The sequence below is a fragment of the Geospiza fortis genome, unplaced genomic scaffold, assembly GCF_000277835.1.
Source record: "Geospiza fortis unplaced genomic scaffold, GeoFor_1.0 scaffold213, whole genome shotgun sequence".
Classification (NCBI taxonomy): Eukaryota; Metazoa; Chordata; class Aves; order Passeriformes; family Thraupidae; genus Geospiza; species Geospiza fortis.
This window is the reverse complement of record NW_005054399.1, coordinates 2,112,603-2,134,566: the sequence shown is the minus strand read 5'-3', so window position 1 is coordinate 2,134,566 and position 21,964 is coordinate 2,112,603. Positions and strand designations below refer to the sequence as shown.

Genomic DNA, 21,964 nt, shown 5'->3' with positions numbered 1-21,964 from the left:
CGCTGCGGCAGGAGGCTGCGGGCAGTCGCTCCCTCCCGGATGATGCTTCCAGTACATCCCACCTCGGAGTTTTGGGACAAACACAGGGATGAGCCAGCATCCCCCAGCAGCCAGGGCGGCTTCCAGCCCCGGCTGCCGGCAGGAATCAGCTCGCTGAACTGCAGAAACTCGTTATTGCCAAACACAGGCAGGTTTCTGTGGCTGGTTTTCTTACTTTTTATTTTATCATTGGTATCAGAAAAAATAAATTGGCACATTACAAATCAAGCAGATTGATACAGTGACAGCCCACGAACATCTGCAATAAAAGGGTACAAAGGGAAGCAGCGTGATTGTCCTTTCAAGAGACACTCACCCTTCCTGAAATGTTCCCTTTGATGCCAGAAACAAAACTCAGGCCATTTCTAAGGATAGAAGTACCCGTTGAAAGAAGTTTTTTTACACCCTTCATATCAGAATTCACAATACTGGTCAGAGTTAAGTACCTCCCGTTTGGGTCAATACCATTTTTGACACATTTAAAGCACAGGTAACAAACTCCATCAATGGCTTTGGCATTTGAGAAGAAGAAAAAGCTTTGCTATGGAATGGATGTTGGTGGTGTTTACTAGGGTGACCAAGGATTCAAAGGCATCTCTTCCAAATTTCCCATTTACCACGGGATGTTTGCTTTGATTTTAAAAAATGCTACTTAGAAACTGCACAATCAGGAGAAATCTTTGCCAGCGGCAGCTCTGCCTTCCCAAATAACTTATCCCACTGCTGGGGACCCAGCCAGCCCAAAGCGTCTGTGCAGGGAAGGGGAGCTGTGGTGGGGCTGGACACACAGCAGGACACAGCCAAAAGGGAGCCAGAACCAGCACCTTGGCTCTCCTGAGCTTTTGGGAGCAGAGAGACGCTCTGGGGAATGGTTTCATTAAAAACACTTACTTGCCACTAAGGCTAAGAAGGCTAAATATTAAATTTTCATGGTTATTTCAAAAATAAAGAGCAGGAATTAAAGCACATGATGAAGGGATTTTTCCCAGTTGTCACCATGTCTCCGTTTTCATTCTGTCACCCACTGAGCTGTTTGCATTTTCTCCAAACAAAATGTTACAAAAGCCCATTTGCAGCATTTCTTGCACATCACTCCCCTCCAGCGACACCCCGAATAACAGGAAGACACTTGAGACATGGTCACTCTAGTAAGGAACTAAAGCAAGCCCATGGATGCGAGTTCTGCAATGGAATGTGTCACCACAACGGCAGCTGGGACCCGATGACGGACGCAGGGATGACATCTGCACAGCAGCTTAGCTCTTGGCTTGAGGCTTAAAAAACTCTGAGTTAACAATGGAAAATCCTTCGAATTCTGACTGGTCAATGTTCCCGACGACTTCCTGGTCGGGAGGAGTTAGCACGGGCGGGTGCCGGGTGAAAAACCGGTCGAAGTTTTCAGCATTGCGTCCGCACTACGGGAGGAGAGAAGAACGGAGGTGGGTGGGGCGGGAAGGTGGGATGGGCTGGCCCGCGGGAAAAGGTGCAGAGCACACCTGGTTAGTCACGGGCAGCTCTGCTGGCATGGCATGGCACAGCATGGCACGGCACGGCACGGCACGGCATGGCGCAGCCAGGGCCAGCAAACCCCGCCGTGCCACGGAATGCAGAGGAATGAGATGGGCTGCGGTGGCTCACGGTGCTCCTGCCCACACACACCTGGCACCTGCTCACAGGGCAGTGCCCGCACGGGCACCCCCCCTTGCCAGGGGGTTTCCAGAGCAGGGGGTTCCCATCGAGGCTGGGCTGCTCAGAGGTTCCCCCCGCTCGAGGAGAGGAGAGAACCCGTCCCTGGCCAGGCTGGACAGGGCTGGGAGCAGCCTGGGACGATGGAGGGTGTCCCTGCCATGGCAGGGTGGCACTGGATGGAATTTAAGGTCCCTTCCAACCCAAACCAGGCTGGAACTCCATGGCTCTGATTCCCAGGGCTGTCCCTTCCCTACAGCCCAGTCAGACCACAATGGTCCACAGCCTCATGGTCCCCAGTGGTGCCAAAACCTCAAATTTGATTTAATTTCCTTAGCAATCAAACAAGGGTGCTGCAGCTTCCCAGGCTGCAAACCCCGATTTAAGGGAATAACAAGAGCAGCAGCAGCTGGGATCAGGTGATGCCAGGTCTCTGCACAGCCACAGACCAGGCTCCATCCCTGCCTGTCACCCCCATGTCACATGCCCAGGGCTGGCACAGGGCTGGCCACTGTCCCTGCTGTCACACACAGCTCGGGCAGCAGCTCCCAGTGCCCCTGTCCCCCTGCCCCAGGGAGAACACACACTCCAAGCATTGCCACAATTTTTCCTGGGCATTTAACTTTCATTTGTTAAGTAAACAGATTTGCATTTTTAATAAACATCGGACTAAATGTAATAAAATATTAATGACAAACACATGCAGAAGTCGATGTTTCCCAATTCCTTCCTCTGCTCAGAGCTTTCAGGGAAGCTGAGACATGAATATCCATCAGCCTCTGATGGGCTGCTCCTTTGGCAGCTCCTGAACGTCCTTTAGCACCAAGTGAGACCCTTGCTCTCCTCAGACCTCTAAACAAAGCTCAAGGGGCAATGGTTGAGTGGATTTAACTCCAGCTCCAGCCCCTCCAGCGTGGGCACCGTGGTACCCTTGCCTTGGCAACACCACATCTTCACATTTCTAGTCTGGCTTGGTTGAGCTCCTGCTCGCCAAGGCCTGAGCTCAGCAGGGCTGGACCCAGCAGAGCCCAGCGCCCACCCAGAGCCCCCAGCCCCAGTGCCAGCCCCAGCAGAGCCCAGTGCAGACGGGCAGGCCAGCCCCCGTGCCGTGTCTGACAGCCCTGCCTGCCTTGTGGCTACAGAGAAATCTGCTGCCTTAGGAAAAAAAAAAAAAAAAATAAAAAAAACCAAACCAGCAACCCCCTCAGAAGGATTGGAAAATTAATCCTGATGAGAGGCTGCCAGTTATTGGAATAGGAAGCACAAGTATATTTCAATATGCAAGGATTTCTCACTATCACGCAATGAGGGAAGAATATGTGGATGGAAAATTTGAAAAGTTGCATCTATCCATGGTATTTCCTGCCCTGCTGTGTGGAATTTATGGGCTTTCTGCTTGGATGCAGATAAAATGGATGGGTAATTCCAATACCTTAAAGTTGAAAACTGCCTTTGAGTTTCTAGAGGGCACATCCAAGCCCGAGGCCTGGAGGAGGTGAGCTCCAGGCTCCAGGTTTGGGCCAGCCCTGGCTGAGGGGAGCAGGGAGGATCCTGCTGCTCAGTCTGCTGCTCCAGGCAGGAAAGGTCACTGTCTGCACGGGCACCTTCTCTACAGCCTCCCAAACCGAGCTCCTGCCCAGTGGACACAGACGCCATATGAAATTTTACATTTATCTAAAGCCATCTAGTGAAAAATTGTGCTCATTTTAGTGTGGCATTAACGTACAGGCACCACTCCATCCTGCCTGGAGAAAGGGGGAGGGTGGGAATTTATCTTACATAAATCCCGGTGTGTCCTGCCCAATATTTATAGCCAGCACAGAATGGCTTTTCCTCCTGAGCTGCAGAAATAAACCTGTCAGCTCCAAAGATGGCCTTGTATTTAATCACCTCCCCGCTTGATTTCAAATAGAGACAAAAGGCACAATGAAATATTTGCCATTGATCCCTGGGATGCAGTCAAGGACCACCAGGAGCTGAGGCTGCTGCTGCCTCCCACCCTCGCTGCATGCCAAGGGGAGGGGTTGGACACCCTGGATTTCCCAGGGTTTGGTCCCAAATTGTGGCACAGCCACAGCCCCACCGGCCTTGCAGGGAGCTCCTGGGCAAGTCTGACCTTCCTGGGGCTGCTCTGGCTCCCTGCTGCACCCCGGGCAGAATCAGGGCTCCTCGGGCAGTCCCATTTAGGGGAATTGGGGTCACAGCACGACCTTGGGGCCACACTGGGGGTCCCTGTGCTGGTCAGCGGTGCTTTCACTGTGTCTGGCTCAGTCTGGGATGCTGCAGCTCATCCCTTTATCCCTGCTGCTCTCAAAGGGAGCATCCCCTGCAAGGCTCCTGGTGCAGGACCACCCCTCTGCCAGGGAAAAGCCAAATTTCTGCACTGGAAACAGAGGCTGGAGAGTCTGGGAAATCCCAAAGTCTTTACAGGGTCTCCCAGAGCAAATCCTGACTGGATTACCTGAGGTGCTCAACCTCAGCACATCCACCTGCCCCATGGCAGCCCCTCAATCCTTAAATCCCATCTAATTAGGAAATCACTTCTGCAAACATCAGAACTCACCCTGCACAGCCTGAACTAAGGCTACAAAACCCCTGTGCACAGAACTGGTGTTTTCACACACCCAGGTCTGTGAGTGGCCTTTCAGTACTAATTAACTCCCAGCAGTTAGGGGGAAATTAATTTATGCAATTAAAAATTATTAGATTAAAAGCCATTTTTTTTAACCCCCCATGCTGTTGTGAATAATCCTGGGCTCTGCTGTGTGATTTCAGTGCTTTCAAAATGAGACTTTTCAAATCACTAGGCTTTATGTAAAGTAAAGGAGTAATTAGATACCAAAAACAATAATTATCTCAACGAGAGACAGGGAGAGCAGGGAAGTGTAAACACACTCCCAGGGTAACTGCAGACCCAGGAAAGGAATTGTTATGCACCAGCCAGAGCAGGGAGCAGCCAAGCAGAGCCCCACGTCAGAACCACCAAAGACAAGCCAGCCCCTGATCTGTCTTGTTCCTGACTCTGTGATAAAGGTTAATCAAGCACAAAGCAGCACAGGAGCTCCTGGGAACTGAGGAATTGGCTCTGAGCTCCGGCCAGGAGCAGCCATCCACTGCTGTCAGTGGGGAATGATGGAGCTTTGGGGAGGGCTGTGGCTCCCTCCCCAGCAGCAGTGATGGGCAGGCACTGAGAGCCCCCCAGGACCCCCTGAGCCCCCACCCCAAACTGCAGAGGGGCCCCAGGAGCACGGGGATGTGCCCAGAGGGTCTGTGGCTGCTGCTGCAGGGGCACAGGGGGCTCTGTGGGACCAGGAGGGGCTGGGGGGCTGAGCCCCCAGCTCACATCAAACATGAACTCATGTGCCTCTGAGGAGCAAAACAAACCTGGACACAATCTGGATGGGGCTCTGCTCCCAGGGCTGAGCACGGGCTGCAGAAGGGCAAGGCTGGGGACAGGTGGGAGCTGACTCCCAGCCCTCATTTGCATCTTACTCCTTATTTTGAAGCTCTGGATACAGACAATTACTGCAGCCTGACCTTTACAGATGCTAACTATGAAAAAACAGAAGGAAAACAAAATACTCAAGCCAAGGAGAAGAGCCAGGCCAGCACCAGCCCTGTGTGCAGCAGCACTTGGCCCTGGTGTGGCCATCAGGGAATCACAGGTCACAAACACTGGGGCACACCCCCCTGTCACCCCAAACCCTCTGTGCAGTGCCCAAGCCCCACTGCCATCCCTGCTGCTCTGCCCTGTGCTGGCACCAAAGAAACAGCTTTTTCCAGCACTGCTGGAGAAATATCAGCTATCAGCAGGTACCTGAGTTGTCTTAATCCTCCCTAAATCCCACATCAGCTGCTGTTAATCTCCCTGTCCTATCAAACAGGGAATTTTCCGGGTGCCAGCCGCTGGGGGAAGCAACAGCCAGCGGCTTAGAGCCCCCCTCCCTCCCAGGGCTGGTGCCACAGGGATTTCTGGAGGAAGGAGACATTTAAAACAGGACAAAATTTGCACCGTTTAAAGCAGCAGAGCAGTGAGAAAAATGCTTTTGATGGAATTCATTGGTTTTTCAGTGTAAAGCACCAAACACCAACGCTGTGCCCCTGCCCAGGGCAGGCAGTGACACTGGGGACCTGCTCAGGAGGAGACAGATGGGAGGAGAGGACACAGCAGCAGCAGCTTCACTGGGAAATGGGCACAGAGGTGGGAGATGGCAGCAGCTGTGGATTCAGGAGACAGAGATTTCTGCAGAATGACCCCATGGTGCCCTTCAGTGAATCCAGGTGTGGAGCAGGATCCCTCCTCAGCTGGAGCTCAGGGATCCCCTCTTGTACCTCAGCATCCCTGGCACAGATCCCAGCCCCAGACAGTGAATCAGGGGGGCACAAACAGCCCCAAGCACTTCCACACTGCTGATAGCTGGATATCAAAGGTGCAGCTCTCCCAGTGATGCTGCTCCTGGCACAAGGGTCAGATCCCAGGCCCAGACAGTGAATCAGGAGGGCACAGACAGCCCCAGGCACTTCCACACTGCTGATAGCTGGATATCAAAGGTGCAGCTCTCCCAGTGATGCTGCTCCTGCAGGGTCCATGCCCTGGAGGTTCTCTCCCCTCCCAGGAAAGGCAGCAGGCACACCCAGACTCCTGTGCTGCCCACCCTGTGTGCCCCCACTGGCAGGCAGGAGGGAGAGCAGCACCTTCCCCTCTGAGGGGGCACAGCCCAGGCTGTGGGGGCAGCTCTCAGCCAAGGACAGCACCCATGAGCTCCCTGCAGAGGCACCACTGCCAGCACTGATCCTGGGGAAGAACATCTGCCTGAAATTCAAGCACCAGCCCCAAACACAGGCAGGGCTGGCAGCCCCGGCGAGAGGGGCAGCTCCCCAGGGCAGCGCCCCTGCCCCATCCCTGGGGCTCTGCAGGCCCTGCCCAGCCACCACAGGGCAGCTCCACTCCAGCTGGGCCAGCCAGGAAAGGAGCTGTGGGAGGGAAAAACCTGCTGGAGCAGAGAGGCACAGAGAGAGAGCAGAGCTAAAGGCACCCAGCACCCTCCACCAAAGCAGCTCCCACTCCACGTTTGCCCTGAAAGCAGAGTTTTTCCAAGCACCAAAGGGGCCCCCAAAGGAGCAGGGTGTCTGCAAAGCAGGGGAAAAGCAGAGGTGCAGAAGGCTGTTATGGGCAGAGGGACAGGGAGGCTGCAGGTAAACACACAGAGCATGCCTGGACTCTGAGCTGGCCCGGGAGGATGGATTAAGGATGAATGTCCCCACACTGACCACAGACACCAGCCATGAGAGCAGATCCAGTGTGGATCCAGCTCTCTGTGGAACAGCAGAGCCCAGCTGGGGCACTGCAGCCAACAGCACCCGGGGGAGGCACGAGAACAGTCCAAGCCTTGAGGAGCTGGAGCACCCCAGAGACTCTGCTGAGACCCTGCCAGTCCCCAGTGACAGAGAGAAATGGAAATCCAGGGAGGGACATCCCTGCTCCTGCGTGTACACAAGGGCAGGGAGAGCACGGGGACAGCACGGGGCCATGCAGAGTTTGGGGACACAGAGCAGCACCATGGGCAGGGACACCACACTGGGGCTCAGGCTGCACCCCTGCACTGGTGGCACAGGGACAGATGTCACTGCAGACACAGCTGGACCAGGAGCACTCAAGCATTCCTGTCTGTTTTGACAAACAGCTTCCAATTGCTGCCTCCCCCTGGGTTTGCCCATTCCCCAGGCTGCACTCCCAGCTCATCTCAGCAGAGCCAGGCAGGGCTGAGGAGCAGCCAGGATCCCCCTGCAGAGCCAGGCTCCAGCCTCCTTCCACCCTGGAGAGAAGCTGTGGTGAAATCCAGCTCCACTGCCCAGCCAGGCACACTGAGCCCAGCTGGGTGTTGAAATGAAGTTGGGATCAAAGGAAAGAAAGACCTGAGAAAAAGGGAGGGAAAACCCAACAGACCTGGGACGACAAAACAGACAGGCTGCAACACCAAGGGCTCCAGGAACCGAAGGTGTGGAGCTCCCACCTCTGCAAGGCAGAGCTGGGACCTGGTGTCAGGGACTGCTCCTGGCCCAGCAGGGCTGTGGCACGCGCCAGGTGCCAGGGAACACACCTCCCAAGGGGACAGGGACCTGCAGGACCCAGCGAGGGTGGGAGAGGCCCTGGAGGCTCGCCAGCGGTGGGACAGGGGACACAGCAGTGGGACAGTGAGGGGACCCAGCAGTGGGACAGGGGACCCAGCACACTTACAGCCTTTGGCTTGAAGGGCGGCTGGATCTCCTTGCGCTCCAGCTTGTCCCAGTCGATGTAGCGGAAGAAGGCATGCTCCTTGATGTCCCGCTCCCCCTCGGGGCCGCAGCCCAGGCGCTTGGCAGGGTGCTTGGTCATCAGCTGGGGACAGGAGGCAGCAAACAGTCACAGCCTGCCCCGCTGCCCCCCAGAATGTCCCCTCTGGGAGTCCCAGCTGGACACCCCGCATCAGTGTCCCACCTCCTCCAGGTGCGTGGGGGCTCCAAGGAGAGGAGGACACTGAGGAAGGAGCTGCAGTGACTCAGGGACAGGGAAGGCTGACAGTGCTTTATGAGAGCAGACTGTGCAGGTGGCAGGTACATGAGCACTGGCAGGATGGGCACATCCCCTTCCCGTCTGGGAATGGAACTGGTTTGCCAAGGAACATCCCCAGGGTGCTGGCAGGGCTCCCTCAGCACCTGCCTGCTGCAGGGGAGCTGCCCAGCGGTCCCTTTGCTTGGCACAGATTCTCAGCATCTGCAGAGTTAACTGCAAACCCCACTGCCCCTTTGAGATGGACAAGCTGCCCTCCAAAACTTCCATCAGCCCTGGGAGCAGAAGCCCCTCACCCCCGGAGCAGACACAAGGTGGATTTCTAATGAGAGACTCAGTTTGGAGGAAAAATAGCACAAACAGTCCATTAATGTTGTTTATCATCTAAACCTCTCCTCTTCGCTGGCTCAATAAGGGAAAGGGGCCCCAGGAACTGCTCCAGGCAGTTGTACCACATTAATATCCTGGGGCAGGGTCTGAGCCCTGCTCAGAGATCAGATGGAGACGCCAGAGATTCACAAGACATTGATAAGGATGGAGAACATGAGCTTTGCACTCCCAACAAAAGCACTGCTTTATTAAAAGCAGGGCAGTTCACCCTGACGCCAGGGCTGCAGCAAGCCTGGCTCTGTGTCCCAGGGCTGGGGTCTGTGGGACCCCCAGGGGGGACAGGGGGTGCCAGTGCTCTGGCTGGGGAGCTGAGACACCTCCCACCACTCACGGTCACAGGTCAGCCCTGCCACCCCAGGGCACAAAACAAAGTGGCTCAGGAGAGCCCATCTTTACTGCAACAGGGCACTGAAAGCAAGGGAAACCCTGGGAAAAAACCCCAAGCCTAAAACCCTGAAGAGACAAAACCTCCAACAAATACAAGGAGAGAGCAGAGCCACCAACTGCTCTGTGAGCAAGCAGCTCTACATCCCTGGCTCCAGCTGGGACAGCATCTGCAGCTGGAGGAGTGATGGAGAGCAGCTTCACGAGGCAGCATCTCCCTGGAAAGCCCTTCCACAAGCAGCGAGGGCCTGGCAGGCTCTGCAGGCTGGGCAGTCCCTGCTCGGTGATTGCCAGCACCCACCCCGTGCCTGGTGCAGCAGCAAACACAGCCAGCCCCTGCCCTGCCCTGCTCCAGCCCAGGACTGCTCAGCAGCACTGAGTGTCCCCCAGCCCCTGCCTGACCAGGAACACTCTGGATTTTCCCTCTACATCCCAAACAGCACCAGCAAGAGGATGGCAGATGCTGACAGCCTCGGTGGGAATGTCTCTCCATCCACCCAGTGGTTTCTGAATTAAGGATTTGATTTTCCTGCTGGCTGTGGCAGGGCAGCACCCCTTCCCCATGCTCCATTCCAGGTGGGAGCTCCTGCAGCAGCTTTTCCCCACGGGACAAGTGAATGTGCCTCTTTAACAGCAGCTCAGAATCCTGGCAACGCCAGGAAGAGGCTCTGAAATGCCGCAGTGGGAGCGAGAAGCGCAGGATGTGTCATTTGGAGATAGAAACACTATTTTGAGATACAGAACACTCAGATATTTTCAATATTAACTATTATAAGCAAACATTTCTTAAATTCCTACACAAACACTTATTTATAGCAGTGTGGCGCTGGGGGGTGAGATGAGGCTCAGTCCCAGGCCCACAGAACAACATCAGGACCCCGCCAGCCTTTATCCATCACATCCCAAATTAACTCGGGCTGCAATTAAGTCAGGCCTAGGCCCAGTCCATGGAGAGCCCAGCTTGTTATGCTGGGCAAGGCAGAGCTTCACTGCAAATTAAGAGGCAGGATAATGAAAATGCTGCCCTGACCTCATGGAGACACCAGCAGAGCCTCAGGTTGTCCTGAAGGGCAACTTATCACAGCTAAGTGGAAGGATGAAGGTTTTGTCTCTCATCTGAGGAAAACTGTTTGGGAATCACATCCATTTTCCCTGAGCATCAGTTCTCACTTCAGGCAAAGGCTCTCAGAGCTGCCCTGTCCTCACTGGTGGGGCACAGGGTGTGTGGTCAGGAGCCCTCCCTTCCCACCCTCCAGGCAGCACCCCAGTTCTCCCCTGCCCCCAGGCCAGCCCCAGTCCCAGCTGTATTTCTGCTCAGTGCAGGGGCACAGGGAGGATGCAGGTGTTATTTTAACCTGGGTTTAGGACACACACACGGTGGCACAAGCTGTGGCTTTAGCACCGGAGGGCACAGGCACCAGAAGCCAACCCTGTCAGAGCCTGGCCACGGTGGGAGCAGTGGGTGGGCTGGGACCCAGGGGGGCAGGCTGTCCCTCCCCACACTCCCCCAGCCCAGCCCTTACCCCTTTGCAGATGGCCACGGCCTCCTTGGACATAGACTTGGGGTAGGCGACGTTGTGCTCCATGATGGACTGGAAGAGCTCGTCCTCATCCTCTCCCTCAAAGGGGGCCTGGAGCCAAGCAGACACAGCTTCAGGGGCCTTCCTGGATCCCAAAGATCCCTTGGGCTGCTCTGGTCCTTGGCCTGGAGCCGCCCCAGGCGTGCACACAGCGACACGAGTCCTGTCACTGCAGTCCCCAGCCCAGTGCCACCCCCAGCTCAGGGGGAGCCCACGCACGTGCCAGGCGTGGCAATGCCACAGCAGCCTGTCCTGTGCTCACAATGGACCCAGCCCACCCAGAGGAATCAGCTCCAACTCAGTCACCTGGCCAGCCAGCATCTCATAGAGCAGGACTCCAAACGCCCACCAATCCACTGACTTCCCGTAGGGCTGGTAGGCAATGATCTGCAAACAGCAGCACAAAAATTACAGCGTAATATCAGTGTAATATCAGTGTAATATCAGTGTAATACCAGTGTTATACCAGTGTAATATCAGTGTAATACCAGTGTAATATCAGTGTAATACCAGCAACAGCAGTGTTACACCCTGCCTCTGACACAGGGCAAAGCCACCCCGAGGGTCACTGCAGCAGATCACAAGGACAGGGCTGTTCCCTGGGACACACTTGAGCCCTGGAACCCCCCCTGAGGAACCCTCAGACCCTCCCCTTGCTCTCTACAGTGCCCTGGGAAATTCAGGTGGGAACAGTTCACACCACATAGGCCTTCAAAAGGAAAGAGCATTTAAAAGAAATCCCCTGTCCTGTGCTGGCCCCCGCTGCTGGTTTGGGAAGGTCACAGCCCTGCAGGCGACATGACCCTGCAGGTGACACAGCCCTGCAGGTGACAGTGACATGGCCCTGCAGGTGACACGGCAGGTGACACAGCCCTGCAGGTGACATGACCCTGCAGGTGACCCTGCAGGTGACACAGCCCTGTAGGTGACATGACCCTGTAGGTGACACGGCCCTGCAGGTGACATGGCAGGTGACACGACCCTGCAGATGACACACAGCTTTGATCAGAGGGAGTCACACACGGGCCCTGTGCAGGCTGCCCCTGTCACCTGGGCACGCAGAGCCCTGCTTGGAACAGAAGAAGGCCCAGAACTGGGTCAGGCGAATGGCAGCACAGTTCTCCCTGCAGCCACCCTGGCCTGAGCACATGGGAGCTCGTGCAGGAGGAGGCCCAGGGCAGCAGGAGGGCCCAGGCTGAGCGTGGCCAGGGCACCACAGCCACACAGCCTTCCTGCTGCTCCCAAATGCAGTGGGATCCTCCTCGGGGACCCAGGGGCAGCAGGCTTTAATGCCTCTCCTGGGTGCCAAAGTGATTTGCATCCCGATTTCCCATTTGCTGTTCTTCTTTTGGAAAAAGACGAATTAGAGCAAGGAGAAGAAAATAAGAGTTAAAGTGAAAACACTTGGGCAAACACAGGGAGAGCTGGTCATTTGTCCTGCTTTGAAGGAGCATTAATCACCCACAGTCACAAGCTCTGCACCAGCAGCACCAGAATTAATCCTGGTGGGATGAGGAGTGGAACACACGCTGGATCCGAGAATGGGAAACCTCACTGGGAGCAGCAAACACAATGTGGTTCAGCACACAACAGCACTGATGTCCTAGCAAAGAGAATCCCTCTCTCTGAAACATTTAAATGAATAAATATTAACTTCATCATTGCAAATTCAGCAGAGCGACAAGAGTTTAGAGGGATACTTTTAAGTGAAGGGAACAGACATTTGAGAATAATTACTCCTCTGAATTTCACAAGTCTGGCATTAAACTGTGCCCATGCAGCACTCCATGGAAGTGTCATGTGTGACTCTGTCACATCAGTAATAATCAACTGCAAAGTCATTTTGTGGGGATCTAGAGCCATGGATGGGAGCCTCTCCCCATCAGGCACATGGTCCCTCACTGCAGTGAGCTAGAGAGATCTAAGGATTTCCACTCCACATGGAAATACTATCCACTGATAATTCCCTGTTCCTCACTGGTCATGTTGTGCTGGAAGCTTCTATCACACACAGTGAGGGGCAGAGCTGAGCCCTGGGTTTTGTCATTTCCAGGAGCAAGGGAGGAGCAACCTGCAGTGGGCCTGAGCATGCCAAGGACAGAGCAGGCTCAGAGCTGGCAGCAGGATGGACATGGGAAACCCCAGTGAGGAAATCACACTGCAGGGAGAGCAGCACGAGGACAGGCTGCTCTTTGAGGTGGAAGCAGCACACAGCACAACAGGGAGGCAGATCCAGCATCCCTGCCCCCTTAGGGGGATGTGGGGATGCACAGTGCTGAGGGCGTGAACTTTGCAGGCTGATGGTGGATTCCTGAATGCCTGTTTCAGCTGCAGGGCTGCCCAAAGCCAGGTCACCCCATGAAGGGAGCACAGGGATGGTGAATTTGGTGAATTCCTGAATCCCTGTCCCAGCTGCAGGGCTGCTCCCTGACCCCCCAGGAGGGAGCACATGGATGGTGAATTTGGTGAATTCCTGAATCCCTGTTCCAGCTGCAGAGCTGCCCAAAGCCAGGTCACCCCACAGGAGGGAGCGCAGGGATCGGTTCTGTCCCTACCTCGGGCGCGATGTAGTCCGGGGTGCCACAGAAGGTCTTGGTGGTCACCCCGTCCCAGATGTTCTCCTTGCACATGCCAAAGTCGGCGATCTTGATGTGCCCCTCGCTGTCCAGCATCACATTGTCCAGCTTCAGATCCCTGCAGGGTGAGAGCAGAGGGTGACACAGGGCACAGTGTGAGCCCTGCTGTGCCTGAGCCTGCCCATGGCTCACACCCAGACCCTTCATGGGAAAACGTTTGGGGAAACGAGTGAAAATAAGTCAGAGATTGTCAGGATGGAGTGTTGATTTTACTTTTAACCCACAGGAATTCTGTGCTGGGCACAGCGCTTTGAAGTGTGCGATGGAAAGCGCTCATCTGGCAGGAGACCGATTTAATTGATTTTTTCCTTTCACTCCTGTGAAAATCAAAGTGCACTTGGAGCTCTCACCATGGAGAAGCACCCACTCAGCACAAGTCCCTGCCTCACCTGTGCTCTGCCCCCCTGAAATACAGACCAGCTGTGCTTCCCTGTGCTGCTCAGCCCCAGAGTAGCTGTTTGTGGCACGCAGCCCCCAGGAGCTCTGCTCCTTGCACCAGCTGTAGAGGTGGATCCAACCACAGACCCCTGGATCTGAATCCCAGCCTCGAGCCACCACTCCAGGGGTGGATGCTGCAGCCTCAAGGACACCTCTGTAGCAAACACTGGGTATTCTGGGGCAGTTTATACATTCTGGCGCAGTTTATACATTCTGGCTGGGTTCAAGGCTGTAATTTCTAATTATCCCGTCAGCGCTCAGAACCCTGGCGGGCCAAAAGCAGATGGACACGAGCTGGGATTCGCATTCTGAGGAAGGAAGGAAGCAGAGCCGCTGGGGACCAACAGACCTAGAATCTCTCCACAGCAGCTGATGGCAAGAAACAGCCCTCACGTCAAGTCTGTTCCACTTCTTTCATCTTCAGCATCTCCTGACTCCAGCAGCACTGTTGGCATCTCCCTTTACAGAGCACTTAATGGTATCTGACACTCATTAGGATGCTCTGCTCCACCCTGGGCTCCGGGAGCTCTCCCGAGCAGGGAGGAGCAGCGAGCGCTGCTTCCAGAGCTCAACCAGCAGCCTGTGAGCCTGGTCCTGCCCGTGGCAGCTACCTCTGGGTGCTGGGAGCATGGTGGGATGGCAAAGAAGCCTCGGTGGTGAAGCAGAAGTGACAGGGTGGCCCTGCGGAGCTCGGAACAAGCCACTGGCACACACTGACTCCAGTGGCAATGTAAGGGAGCAGGGCCCTGCAGCCAAACTCGGGCTTGGAGCTGGTCCAGGCTGCCAGGGAGCGTTTGTGTTGTGTGGAGAGCAGCACATGGAACAGGGCAGGAGAGAACCAGAGCTGCCTTCCCATGAGCTGGGGTAAAGCAGGAACCTCCACCAGACCAGGGGCACCCCCAGCTCCTTTTGGGACACACCACATGTCCATGGCTGGACTCAGTGACCCCACAGGTCTTTCCCAGCCCTAAGGATGCTGTCATGGTACTGTGGGCAGCTGCCAGCGCCATCCATGGCACGGGCAGGGGCAGAGCAGGAGCCTGGAGCAGCACTGTGCCCACGGTGGAGCCTGGGGAAGGAGGGAGGGAGGAACGAGCTCACCTACCGATAAATGATGCCTTTGCTCTGCAGGAAGAACAGCCCGATGGCGATTTCTGCTGCGTAGAATCTGAAAGAGGAGGTGTAAAACTGATAATTACAGGAGGTGAATGGAAACCTTCCCGATCGGGCGGCAGCGAACGGAAGGCGTCAGGCAGGTGTGACCAAAGGAAAGGCAGGAGATTCCAGAGGAGGATCACAGAGGATGACCCAAGGCAGCCTGAGCTGGCAGGGATGCCACTGGGGGCTGTCACTTCTGGTGGCACAAATTAAGCAAGAGCTGGGCCCAGGGCTGCAGCTCACGACAGGCTGGCAGCACGGCTCAGAGAGCCATCCCTGCTCCTGGGGCCAGCAGTGCTGCCACGCTGCCCTCGGGCATCCTCCAGGTCTCACAGGGCTCTCAGACACCATTGAGCCCACCAGGCTGTGCTCAGTGCTCAATGTGGGCATCTGGAGGCTCTCAGGAACACATCCTGCTCTGCCCAGCTCTCAAGGAACAGGGGCCCCCAGTGAACACTGGGCTTGGGCACCCCGAGAGAGGAGCCAAACCCTGCCCTGGGAAAGGACCAGGCGGAGCAAAGGCCTGGTGTCTCCCAGGAAGCCTCCACACCCCTGCCTTGTGCCTTTAGGTACCTACATTTATCTATTCCACTCAATTACTTACAATACAATGCACCCCAAGGGTGAGGCGGAGGCACCAGCACCAGACAAAGAGTTCTGCTGCACCTTCCCATCCCCGATTGCTGCCAGGAGCTGCACTGCAAAGCCCTGGGCTCTGTCTGTGGCACAGGCACACCCCACAGCTGCCCCAGGGTGCCAAAGCACTGCACTCACACAGCGTGGGGCTCCTTGAACCTCCCGACCTGCTGGATCTGGTACATCAGGTCCCCACCATTCACGTATTCCATCACAAAGTACAAGCGATCCTGGAGGAAAGAAGGGAGCAGTTAGCACAGCCACCATCCCTGTGCTCCCCACGGGCTGCTGTCCCTGCAGAGCCCACAGGCTCTGATCCCTTGGCAAGGCTCAGGACTGCTCTGCCCCTCTGCAGACAGATCCACTGCAGAAGGAAGGGGAGGCATCCCTAAACCAGAGGTTTCTCCCTCCCAGGAGTACATTTGCCCTTCCTGACAGGAGCCATTTCCAGAGTGCTGCTCGGCATTTCCCCAGGCACTCCCTGGCTCCAGTCAGGGCATGCACGGAGACAAGAGCAGTTCCCAAGGGGACCAAACTCCATCCCCGGCCACCAGGACAGGGCCGGGCCCAGGAGGGGCTGTGACAGCCCCAGCCCTCTCCCAGGATGGCAGCGCTGGGGTGCAGGGTCTGCAGGGCAGGCAGGAGGGGCTGCTCCCCTCTCCTCACCCCTTGCAGCTCCAAGGGCTCCCTCTGGCCATGCTCACTCATGCCCTGGGGTAAGGGGGTCCAGAGGGGGGACATGGAGCTGCTCCAGGGCTGGAGCCAGGCTGGGAGAGCTGGGGGCCTCACCTGGACAACAGGAGGCTCCAGGGGACCTCAGAGCCCCTTGCAGGGCCTGAAGGGGCTCCAGGAGAGCTGGAGAGGGGCTGGGGACAAGGGCCTGCAGTGCCACGGGCCCTCCATGCACGAGCCCAGCGACAGCCCCATGCCACCCACAGAGGGAAGGAGGGAAGGACCCAGGGGCTGGAGCACTGCAGCAGCTGCAGGTTGGCAGCATTACATAACAAAAATTTCCCCTTTGCTCATTTCCTCCCTAAATAAGGAAGGACAGGGAGCCCACAGGAGATGCAGCTGGAGCACTGCCATAACCAGGGCTGGGGAGAGACTGGGGGCAGCACCCACAGGGCATTTCCCAGCTGGCAGGGCCCACCCAGAGGAATGGGTTCCGCACCCACAGGGCATTTCCCAGCTGGCAGGGCCCACCCAGAGGAATGGGTTCCGCACCCACAGGGCATTTCCCAGCTGGCAGGGCCCACCCAGAGGAATGGGTTCCGCACCCACAGGGCATTTCCCAGCTGGCAGGGCCCACCCAGAGGAATGGGTTCCGCACCCACAGGGCATTTCCCAGCTGGCAGGGCCCACCCAGAGGAATGGGTTCCGCACCCACAGGGCATTTCCCAGCTGGCAGGGCCCACCCAGAGGAATGGGTTCCGCACCCACAGGGCATTTCCCAGCTGGCAGGGCCCACCCAGAGGAATGGGTTCCGCACCCACAGGGCATTTCCCAGCTGGCAGGGCCCACCCAGAGGAATGGGTTCCGCACCCACAGGGCATTTCCCAGCTGGCAGGGCCCACCCAGAGGAATGGGTTCCGCACCCACAGGGCATTTCCCAGCTGGCAGGGCCCACCCAGAGGAATGGGTTCCGCACCCACAGGGCATTTCCCAGCTGGCAGGGCCCACCCAGAGGAATGGGTTCCGCACCCACAGGGCATTTCCCAGCTGGCAGTGCCCGCCCAGAGGATCTTGGCTCAGCAGTGCTGCCCCCCCCAGCTGTGGGGCAGCCCCAGGGGATGGAGCACAGCAGCACGGGGGCAGTGGGGCTGTGTAAAACACGCGGCACTGAGGGCATGGAGCAGGGAATTCAGCTTTTCATTTTGGATTTGGGAGCCCCCAGAGTGCAGGGCAGCCCTGGCAGCCCACGTGTGGCAATGTCACCTTGAGCAGGCAGCACGGCAGAGGGAGCAGCGCCGGGCTGGGCTGCAGCTGCCTCCTAAATATATCGATCTGCTTCAAGGAGGAAGAATGCTAAAAAGACTGGCTCTTGAGGCAGCCAGCTGAGCTCTAAAAGCAGGAGCTGAGCCCTCCTCCGGGTGGGAAGGGAGCGCTGTGCCCAGCAGAGCCGTGCTGTGACTCAGGCAGGCAGATGGCACGGCTGCCCACGGGCTGCAGGGGGAACGGGCACCGAGCTGGCCTGGCTCTGCCCCTGCAGGGGGAACGGGCACCGAGCTGGCCTGGCTCTGCCCCTGCAGGGAGAACGGGCACCGAGCTGGCCTGGCTCTGCCCCTGCCACCAAGGACAGCTCTGGCCAGGGCTGGAGCATCCACACCCCTGGGCAGCACACAGACACAGATGGAAATGCACTGCAGAGCCTGGCACGGAGCTGGTGACACTCCCCTGTCCCTGGGCAGGAGGATGGCACTGCCAGGGCTCCTTCCAGTGCCCCTCTAATGAACTGCTCCTTCCCCTGCCTGGCTGCACGCTGGGAACAAGGGGCAGAGCCAGGACAACAGCCATGCTCCCCATCCACCCCTTACCAGATATTAGGGTAAAATTCCTCCCTGGGAGGGTGGGCAGGCCCTGGCACAGGTGCCCAGAGCAGCTGTGGCTGCCCCTGGATCCCTGGCAGTGCCCAAGCCAGGCTGGATGGGGCTCAGAGCACCCTGGGACAGTGGGAGGTGTCCATGCCCATGGATGGTGTTCAGGGTCCCTTCCAGCCCAAACCACTCCGGGACTGTGTGATTTATCACCTCAGTGTGGCCGTGGCTGCCCCAGAGGTCACAGCAAAGGCACAGCTCACCTGGGGACACCCAGGGACCCCCCTCACCCCTCCCAGAGCCCAGGCTCTGGCCTGGGGCCTTTCAGATCCCCCAGCACAGGCACCTCTCACCCCCCAGCCCCAGCAGGAGCTCTCCCCTTGCTCATCTTCCCCTGCTCTTCAGAAGGCAGATTTAGGGCTTTTCTCTCTCCTGGAGCCGCTGAGCCAACAGCCCTGGTGGAGAATTGTGCTCTGGCCTGTGCTCCCAGAAATCAAAGTGCTTTGTGCCAGCCTTTGATAATACACCCTGCTATACATTTTGATTACATTACAAATACGATTACTATTAAGCTACTATAGGTCTGCCAGGAATAATCCCGTGCTGACTCACTTCAGATGCCAGGAGATGCTGTGTGAAATAGCTGCTCCTGCCACAGTCTGATTGCTGCGCCGCAAAGCCGGGCTGCGGGCTTTAAATACACCCAGTGTGTTTGGGAAATGAAATTTCTGGGACAATATTAAAATGTAATCCTCCTGGAAAGCATTGTCATCGTTCTAAAGGGCTCTGCTGATTCCCCCTGCTGGCTCCCACTGACGTGCACCTGGACATTCTCACTCACGGCTCGAGGGCCGGGCAGGGATTGCATTAAAGGTCCCCTGTCCCCCTCCTGACTCACACAAACCCAGTCACACACCCATGGAAAAGTGGATTTCCTGCAGTTTGGATTAGGTTTCCCCCTCTGCTCAGGGCTTTGATCAGAGGAATGAGTCCTGGGGACATTGCAGCACTTTGCTACTGAGCCATAAGGGGCTGGGAAATCACCTGTGATGTCACCAGCAGCTCCCCGCTGGACACATCTCAGGGCCCAGCTGTTGTACGTGACACTTTCATGTCACACACACACATTTTGGTCCTGGAGGCACTTTTGCCAGTGAACTGGAGAAGGTGTGAGGCTGCCGAGGCAGAGAACACACAATTGCTATGGCAAGTGCAGTGATGTACAGAGAATATAAAATCCTGGAGTGGTTTGGGGTGGAAGGGACTTTAAATCCCACCCAGTGCCACCCCTGCCATGGGCAGGGACACCTCCCACTGTCCCAGGGTGCTCCAGGTTGTCCATCCTGGCCTTGGGCACCATTCCAATGCATTTCCCAAAGTGTCAGGCTGCTGGTGCTCAGGGTGCCCAGCCCACGGTGCCCTCTGTGTGCCCAGCAGTGGCAGCCGCCCTTACCATGGTCTGGAAGCAGGAGTGGAGCTGGGTGAGGAAGGGAGGCTTCCCCGAGAGCGCCAGCACGCGCTTCTCCACCATGGTGCACTCCACGTCGTCGTCCTGGATCACCACGTCCTTCTTCAGGATCTTCACAGCATACAGCTCGTCCGTGCCCTTCCTCTCTGCCAGCATCACCTGCACAGGGCACAGCACACTGAGGGCAGCTGCAGAGCCTCCAGCTGAAACAGCCCCAGCTGCTGGCTCCTCACCCTGGGGCTGCCCTCGCAGCCCTGAGCAGGTGCCAAACCGCCCACAGCTGCCAGGGCTGCTCCCGAAAGCACTCCGAGATCTGAGGAGTAACAATCGCCTCCCTCACCTCCTCAGTGCCTCCCTCTCCTCCTCAGTGCCTCCCGGAGCCAGCCCAAGGGGTTTGATGGTGTCTGAGCCCAGCTCTCCTCAGGGCTTTGGCACCCCCAGAGCGGCACCAGCGCTGGGGAGGGGTCAAGAGGCTGAGCACAGAGCCCATCAGATTACAAGGTGGTAAATATTTGAGAGTTAGTCTCTAGGAATAGTAATAAAACCCCCCATGGTTTTCTCTGCCTCAGTCCCCCCCACCCCCCACAACAGTGAGCAGACCCCATCATTGCTGGTTCATCACCAGCCAAGGCCCCTCTCAGCCAGCAGAATCCACCCAACCTCCCAGTTCCACCCAGTGCCAGCCACGTGCAGGTTTATTCACTGCAGTAAATGGGATTCACTGCTTCCTCTGGTGCCAATCCCCCGGGTTAATCCCATCAGCCCAGCCAGGGTCCCCTGCCTGACCCAGCACAGGCTCCAGCAGCCTAAGCTGCTCCTTGGGCTGCCAGCAAATAAACCCTCTCTGAAACCTCCTCTGGTTCCTGTTTTCCCTCTCTCACGGCCTCAGACTGGAGAGCTGGGTGGAAATGAATTGCTCTTCATTTGAAGGAGCTGGCAGAGATCCTGCAGTGGCATCAGGAACAGCAGCTCGGGGCTTTGGGGAATAAATTACGTGAAGTCAACATCGACAGGGTGGAACTGAAATGTGCTCCAGGCTGGGCCAGACGGGCAGAGGACACATGAGCGGCTCTCAGGGTGACTTTAGAGGACCAGCAGAATTAACCCTCTCGTGTTCCAGCCCTCTGCTGCTGCACGGGCTGCCCGGGGACAGTCCCACCCTGAGGGATGTCACAGGTACCTAGATGTGGCACTTGGGGACGGGGGGTGGCAGTGCTGGGGTTGGACTCAGTGGTCCCAGAGGGCTTTTCCAAGCTCAGTGACTCTGTGATTCCATTCTGGGACACAGCCGGGGATCAGGGATGATCAGGCAGGGGACACAGCCTGGGGAGCGAGGTCTTTGGTGCCACCCACTTGTTTGGGTGCAGGGCACAGGGAACAGGGCACAGGGAACAGGGAACAGGGCACAGCCCTTTGTGAGCAGCTCTGGGGCATTCCCAGCTCCTGGGGGAGCCTGGCTGTCCTTGGCACCCCACTTGTCAGGATTAGCTGGGACTGGCACCGGGGCCCCTCGGTGCCAAGAGCTCTGGAGAAAGCTCTGACATTGCCATTGCCATTGGTGGGGCAGGGCTGCAGCCAGCTCATCCCACAGCAGGGCTGAGCCACGGGGGTGTCAGGGACTTTGGGAGGGGATTTATTCACCTGCTCATCCTTGAAGAGCCCGGGGTACCCAGAGCAGCTCCTTGTGATGTGGGATGGAGCCCAGCAAGGCTCAGGCACTGGGAGCAGCTGTGGCTGCCCCTGCATCCCTGGCAGTGCCCCAGGACAGGGCTGGGAGCACCTGGGACAGTGGGAGGTGTCCCTGCCATGGCAGGGTGGCACTGGGTGATCTCTAAGGTCCCTTCCAACCCAAGGCAGTCCCTGTTTCTGTGCCAGGGCAGCAGACACAGCTGCCTCACACCGCGCCTGCACCTCTGGCCTCCCCTGTGGCTCTGCTCAAATGGAGCTGGTTTGGTTCATTGCCTCCATTTATCACCATTTTACACCAGCTGAGCTTTACAAGGCGCCACACACAGGTGCTAAAACCAGAGCTGATTTTTAGGTGACAAAAGCAGAAGTGCTTTGGTTGCTCAAAATTGGTGGAAAAGAAGTAGTAACCACTCTAGGAATATATTTTGAGGGAAAATTAAACCTGTTACCTGAGTATAAGAGCATTATATACAATATCAGTTCTATACAGACCTGCCTTGCCATCCACAGCCCTGTCAGAGGAAAGCAGGGAGCCTCTGAGCCTGGCATCTGCTTCTGCCCTAAGGGACCTGGCTCCCAGCTCTCTGCAGGGAGAGCTTGGCTGGGGTACCCCCATAAGTGCAGGACCTGCTCAGGCTGTCCATGCTATGAATGGTTCATGAGGAGCTTCCCAGGCAGCCCAGCTGGGCCAGCCCTGCTCCCTGGCACCCACAGGCAAAGGGGCTGGGGGACACTGGTGTGAGGTGTGAGCCCAGGAGGGCAGGCTGGAACCCACC

The 21,964-nt window shown here is 57.0% G+C and overlaps 1 protein-coding gene across 1 annotated transcript in view; it reads right to left on the bottom strand.

Moving 5' to 3' along the window:
• Window positions 1-21,964, bottom strand: part of PRKCB (protein kinase C beta) — a 96,988-nt gene that overhangs the window by 4,054 nt on the left and 70,970 nt on the right. Inside the window, exons 9-15 of the mRNA XM_014309055.1 lie at window positions 19,485-19,658; window positions 15,636-15,727; window positions 14,809-14,871; window positions 13,185-13,323; window positions 10,936-11,016; window positions 10,573-10,680; window positions 7,964-8,104 (exon numbers count right to left, since the gene is read on the bottom strand). Coding sequence (XP_014164530.1) covers window positions 7,964-8,104; window positions 10,573-10,680; window positions 10,936-11,016; window positions 13,185-13,323; window positions 14,809-14,871; window positions 15,636-15,727; window positions 19,485-19,658 — 798 coding nt within the window. The remainder of the gene's footprint in view (window positions 1-7,963; window positions 8,105-10,572; window positions 10,681-10,935; window positions 11,017-13,184; window positions 13,324-14,808; window positions 14,872-15,635; window positions 15,728-19,484; window positions 19,659-21,964) is intronic.